We start from the raw sequence: 6,874 nt of genomic DNA, 5'->3' as shown, positions 1-6,874 counted from the left end.
CAGTTACCATAGCAACTCAAAGTGCTTAACATGAATAAAATAAAATCAAATAGTATTGATACAAAAGGAAGCAATCAAAATGTATTAAATAAAAATAGGAAAATATTAAACTAAATTTTAGTTTTGTGTCACACATTCGGACCCTGAAGGATCAGGATCGTTCCCCGGTGAATGGTTTCCATTCCTTACCTTCAGTTATAAGTTATTAGTGTTGAACGACACCAGGCCATTCTCAAATAATTCTTGAAATGATCCTCAGGGACGTTTCTACGGGGTGGGAGGAATCATCTGCCCAGCCAATGAAAACTCTGAAAAAATCAGTTGCTCACCCAACCGTTTTTTCCGGGATTCTCCCGTATTTTATCCTTCTTACCTGCTGTCCTCACCTTTTATTATTTTCCCATATATATCCCGTATTTTTAACCTTTCTAAGAAAAAAAACAAAACAAAAAGGTTGGCAATGAGAGCGAGCTCTGTGAAAAGACTTCCTCCATTTTTATGCAGATGAACTGAATGAAGCCCCGTGCGTCACGGGAGGACTTCCTCCGTCACTGCCCTTGTCTACATACCCTATTTAGGAAAAGCAACATTGTAGTTTTTGCTCACCCAAATAATCTGAATGCCCACCCAATGATGACACCCGATAGTAACAGCCCCGCCGCACAATTGTTTGGGATTAGGAACCTTCTTAGCGGATCATAATTACATTGTTTTTCAATTCACTTCATTCTCAAGTTCTTCTTCTGAATAAACCACGTGGAGGTTCTGACCTTCCACTTCTGTACTCTGTGCTATTCCAAGATTACCGCTCTTGGTTTTATGTAGGAGAGGATCAGCGTGATGATGATTTGATGATGCACGCTGGGATTAGAGCATATGGGGAATACTCCCGCCATCTCTTTAGTGGGGGCCGCACGGCCCATCATCATCCTCATCAGCATCCTCATCATCCTCATCTCTTTCTATGTGGAGTGATGAACTGAAATCGCAAACTGCTATCACTCCTATCTCTCCATCCATGTCTGTCCATCCATCCATCCATCTGTCCATGCATCCCTCCATCCATCCCTCCATCACTCCATCTCTCCATCCATTCGTCCGTCCATCCCTCCATCAGAAGCAACAGATGTGGAGGGGGGTTGGGGGGGGATTAAAGCCATCTCTGCTGTGGTTGTTTTGTGTGTTGGTGTCAGATGGAGCGTGGTGGAGACGCAGCATCCAACTTCACTCTGTCCTAGACGGGTAAACAAGGAACCGGGCGTCGTCAGGTAAGAAGGACAACTTCCTACTTCTGCTGCTCGTTTGGCACATGTTGAAGGATAAATGGTGTTTGCACAAAAGTTCTCCTGGGATGTCATTAGAAATTGTAGAATGATAAATAAGTACATGTTTGATGTTAATATTCTATCTCAGTAACGATTTTGGTGTTTGGAGCTGTGTATTTGGAGCCACTGTAAACATTTAACTGCCATGGATCCAGACAAACATGATGATCCCTCCATTTGCAGCCACTTGGTGCAGGGTTGGGACGTGGCCTTCTGCTAAACATTTCCACTTGTTCTGTATCAACCCCCCAAGGTGTAGATATTTGACTTAGCGTTATGTTTGAAAGGGAACGCTGCAGAAAGTGCCGTGACATACACAAGGACCTGATTCAGTGTTCAACACGGTTAATATTTCATCCAAACCTTTGTCCGGAAGGTGCAGCTGATGACCGTGCGGTGTAATCTCACCATACATTTATACTCATTTACACATCAACCTCATTTCAAAGCATTTCTTTTCAGCTTTGTGAGGCAGAAAGAGGGGCACTGACCTTTTTTTATTAAAAAAAAGCTTTGAGGGTCTGTGATTTTTGGATTAATATTGAAGCTGCACTGTTTAATCCAGTTACGTGTTGGCACAGTGAGGTGGAATAACGGAGCGAGGGATTAGGGTCAGCCATGTTGAGCATCTGGCTCCGAGCCTGGGATTTGTGCTGTGACTCGTCCAACATATATGGATTACATACTATAACCACAACGCCGTGTTCCCTTCTACACGCCAGAACATCATGGCCCTGAAGCCACAAAATTATCTACATCGTGACCTTGAACCCTCCAAATCCTCCACATAATGACCCAAACATCCACATCGTGACCATGAACCCTTCAAAATGTCACATAATGACCTTTAACCTTCCCAAATGTCCACATCCTGACCTTGAACTTTCCCGAACATCCACATCATGACCTTGAACTCTCCAAAATGTCCACACAACAACCCAAACGTCCACATCATGACCATGAACCCTCCCAAAAGTCCACATAATGACCTTGAACCCTCACAAACGTCCACATAATGACCTTCAATCTTACCAAACGTCCACATCATGAAATTAAACCCTCCGAAACATCCACATAATGACCTTGAACCTTCCCAAACATCCACATAATGACTTTGAACCTTCCCAAATGTCCACATCATGACCTTGAACCTTCCCGAACGTCCACATCATGACCTTGAACCCTCCAGAATATGTACATTGTGACCTTGAATCCTACAAAACATCCACATCATGACCTTGGACCCTCCACTGAGGATTCTGAGGACCTGCTCTGTTTCAGCCGCCATGAGGCTTGCCAGCACTGGACTCCGAGCCCGGAGAACCGCAGAACATTCAGAAACATCTGAATACGAACATGAACACGAGCCGGAACCGGAACCGACCCACCCTGGCCACCACATGGAGCACCACCCGAACCACGACTATGATCACATGAAGAACAAGTTCATGAATGAACTCAGTCACCTGTCACGTGAGTCTTGAATTTCAAATGACTGTGGTTGTACTGGCCAGCTCCCAGTGCCCATCAGTAGCAGTCTGTCCTGATGCTGTCTATCACCAGTGGGTGCTGATGCTGTCCTTCACCCAGTGGGCGCTGATGCGGTCCTTCACCCAGTGGGCACTGATATGGTCCCTAGTGGGTGCTGATGCTGTCTGTCACCCAGTGGGTGCTGACGCTGTCTGTCACACAGTGGGTGCTGATGCTGTCCTTCACCCAGTGGGCGCTGATATGGTCCCTAGTGGGTGCTGATGCTGTCTGTCACCCAGTCGGTGCTGATGCTGTCTGTCACACAGTGGGTGCTGATGTGAGCTCTCTCCTCCTCTACAGTTCCCATGTGGGCCATTGGAGCCATTGTGGTGGTGCTTCTGGCCCTGGTGGGATGCTGCATCTTCTGCTTTTTCAAGAAATGCTTTGGGAAAAAGAAGAAACCCAAGAAAGTGAGAGAGAGGAAGGCTGGCCGACGGAGGAGGGACAAGGAAGGAGAAGGAGAGGCCGGAGAGAAGGTACAAAGCTGGAGGAGGAGGTATGGTGGCTGGGGAGCCCCCATACCTTGCTCTAAGACACACACACACACACACACACACACACACACACACACACACACACACACACACACACACTCTCAACACACACACAGGCAGCCATTTTCCCAAAAAACATTCAAATAATGTGGAGACTGCAGCTGATGATGCTGATGTTTCATTATTTTAAACAAAAAGGACAAGAACATTTAGTTTGATTTAAAACGTCTCTGCGAGTTCCTCCATACTTACACCAACAGCACCATCACAGTGTTTGAAGTGGATGACTCTGAACCTGAGTGTTGCAGGAGGGAGAGGAGAAGAAAGGAGGAGAAGAGGAGGAGAAGGAGCAGGAGAAACTGGGAAAGTTGGAGTTCTCCCTGGACTACAACTTCACCGACGCTCAGGTGAGACACAGGGACAGAGGAGGGTGGAGTAAAGGCACAGTGGGTGGAGTAAAGGAACAAAAGACGCAGTGGAGTCCAGAAGGTGTCGTAAAAACACTGACCTCCTCCCTTGCCTCCACCCACTTCAGCTGATCGTGGGGATCCTCCAGGCCCAGGACCTGGCTGCCATGGACATGGGAGGAACCTCTGACCCGTACGTCAAGGTCTTCCTGCTTCCGGACAAGAAGAAGAAGTACGAGACCAAGGTGCAGCGCAAGAACCTGTGTCCGGTCTTTAACGAGACCTTCATCTTCAAGGTGCGTTAATTTCCTGCTCCTGCCTGGTTCATCTTCCTGTGCCCATCTGCCAAGGTTCACTTCCTGTTCCTGAGGGTCGGAACGTAGGTCTACACCACATCTGTGCTTCCCTCTATCTCCAATTTATACCTCCATTTATAGTCTCTACCTCCCTCCATCTTCAGTCAATACCTCCACCTGTAGCCTCTACCTCCCTCCATCTGTAGTCTCTGCCCCCATCTCCAGTCTATACCTCCATCTGTAGTCTCTACATCCCTCCATCTTCAGTCAAAACCTCCACCTGTAGTTTCTAGCTCCCTCCATTTTCAGTCAATACCTCCATCTGTAGTCTCTACATCCCTCCATCTTCAGTCAATACCTCCACCTGTAGTTTCTAGCTCCCTCCATCTTCAGTCAATACCTCCACCTGTAGTTTCTAGCTCCCTCCATCTTCAGTCAATACCTCCACCTGTAGTTTCTAGCTCCCTCCATTTTCAGTATATACCTCAATCTTCAGTCTTTATCTCCCTCCATCTCTAGTCTATACCTCCATATGTAGACTCTACCTCCCTCCATCTTCAGTCTATACCTCCATCTGTAGTCTCCACATCCCCCCACATCTTCAGTCTATATCTTCTTCTGAAGTCTCTACCTGTCCTTCACCTTTGTCTATACCTCATTCCAGTGAAGGTCTCCACCTATCCCCAGCTGAAGTACCTGTTCTCCACCTTTAATCTGTCATCCCTCTTTCTTTAGCCTCCCCTTCCATCTGTACTGCCTTTTCTGTTGAGTATATAACTGTTGTGTATCTGTCATCCTCCATCTTTGTGTAAATACATGACGAGGTGAGGTTTGTATGTTTCCTTCCTCGTCAGATCCCGTATGCGGAGCTAGGAGGGAAGACTCTGGTGCTGCAGGTCTTCGACTTTGACCGCTTCTCCAAACACGACATCATCGGAGAGATCAAGATCCCCATGAACAGTGTGGACCTGGGCCAGCCCATGCAGCAGTGGAGGGACGTGGAGAGCGGCGAGAAGGAGGAGGTGAGGCAACATCCGCACCGCTCACAGACTTCAGAGAACTCTCGGTTTTGTCCCTTCATGGCGTCGCTGTGTCCTTCTAGCAGGAGAAGCTGGGGGACATCTGCATCTCACTGCGCTATGTCCCCACCGCCGGGAAGCTGACCGTCAACATTATGGAGGCCAAGAACCTGAAGAAGATGGACGTTGGTGGACTATCAGGTGATCCCACTGCTGTTCCTCTCTACTGTTCATCTGCCGTTCTTCCAGTACCGCTCTGCTGTTCCTCTGCCATTCCTCTATACTGCTCCTCTGCTGTTCCCCATTGTTCCTCTACTAGTCCTCTACTGCTCCTCTACGGTCCTCTCTGTTGTTCCCCTATGGTCCTGCTGACCTGGAGCTCATCCCTCCTCTCTTCTCCCTCAGATCCCTTCGTGAAGATCGTCCTACAGCAGAACGGCAAGAGGATCAAGAAGAAGAAGACAACGGTGAAGAAGAACACACTGAACCCGTACTTCAACGAGAGCTTCAGCTTCGACGTTCCCTTCGAGCAGATCCAGGTGTGGTCTCCTCCCCCTGGTGGTCGTCCGGACCTTCCACCTCTGCTCGGACAGAATAAGATTTAAGCGGAGGTGGAAAAACCATGTTCAGAAAGAAATTCCACCACAGGATAGGTTCAAAATGTGTTATTATTGTTATGATAATGGCTTCTAGCTCTAATGCCCTCTTTCTTTCTTTCTTTCTTTCTTTCTTTCTTTTCTTCCTCGTTTCTTCAGAAAGTGCAGGTTGTGATCACGGTGTTCGACTACGACAAGCTGGGGAGCAACGACCCGATCGGGAAGACCTTCATGGGCTATGGGGCCACGGGCGTGGGCCTGCGCCACTGGTCCGACATGCTGGCCAACCCCCGGCGGCCGGTGGCGCAGTGGCACACCCTGCTGCCCGAGGAGGAGGTGGACGCTGCCGTCAAGGCCAAGCCGCGCTGACACACCGAACTCTACTCTAACTCTTGTTTCATATTGTTATTGATTATTAATCCCTGTGAAATTCAGGAATATGACATTCACTATCCTGGTGTGTTGGGTTGCAGTTCTTGTATTTTCTGTGTACATATTAGTCTGTGTGTGTGTGTGTGTGTGTGTGTGTGTGTGTGTGTGTGTGTGTGTGTGTGTGTGTGTGTGTGTGTGTGTGTGTGTGTGTGTGTGTGTGAGAGAGAGATTTGTCGGTGGTTCATTTTTTTGCATTCATTAATTTTCACACTGTCTAAATATTTACCTGGAGGGTCGTCTCTATAAATGTGCATCTTAAATTAATCTCTATCAGGATCGTTATTCTTCTCCATAATGTGTTGTGGTGCTGTTCATATGATACAGTGTGTATCCCAAAATACCAATAAAACCACAGAGACCAGCCTCGTACCGCCTGTCTGTAAGATCCCATGCCAGATTCTCAACCCTGGGGTCGTGGCCCCATGTGGGGTCACAGGACATTTCTAAGACCGGTCTATTGATATTTGGTTGAAATCAAAAGCTTACTTAACCCTAACCTAAACCCTCAGAAAAACAAATGTAGTTTAATACATTTAATACATCAAATACAATCACATTAGTGGTTCTGGCTTCAAAATACAAAAAGTGAGAATTTTGGGAACTAAACACAGGGTGATCGTCACCCTGCTATGCGCTGCTTCACCACCACAGAGCGCCGCTCCTCCACATTGTGATGCCGTTGCATAGCAACCAATCCAAACACTAGGTTCCACGGACTTAGATGAGTTGCTATCACTCGGTTCTTCCTGTTTTCTCGTGACTCGCAGGTATTTTA

The 6,874-nt window shown here is 47.4% G+C and overlaps 1 protein-coding gene across 1 annotated transcript; it reads left to right on the top strand.

The window, feature by feature from the left end:
- Window positions 1–2,611: 2,611 nt before the first annotated feature.
- On the top strand, window positions 2,612–6,036 carry LOC307245854 (synaptotagmin-A-like; the record flags this gene model as incomplete). Its single annotated transcript, XM_080021562.1, has 8 exons — window positions 2,612–2,798; window positions 3,156–3,331; window positions 3,658–3,756; window positions 3,885–4,052; window positions 4,907–5,074; window positions 5,158–5,272; window positions 5,477–5,610; window positions 5,827–6,036. 8 exons carry the CDS (start codon window positions 2,612–2,614, stop codon window positions 6,034–6,036), a joined length of 1,257 nt encoding a protein of 418 aa, XP_079877688.1.
- Between the last annotated feature and the right edge of the window lie 838 nt (window positions 6,037–6,874).

The sequence above is a fragment of the Zeus faber genome (assembly GCF_960531495.2).
Source record: "Zeus faber genome assembly, chromosome: 20".
In the NCBI taxonomy this organism is placed as follows: Eukaryota; Metazoa; Chordata; class Actinopteri; order Zeiformes; family Zeidae; genus Zeus; species Zeus faber.
This window is presented reverse-complemented; position numbering and strand designations above follow the sequence as displayed.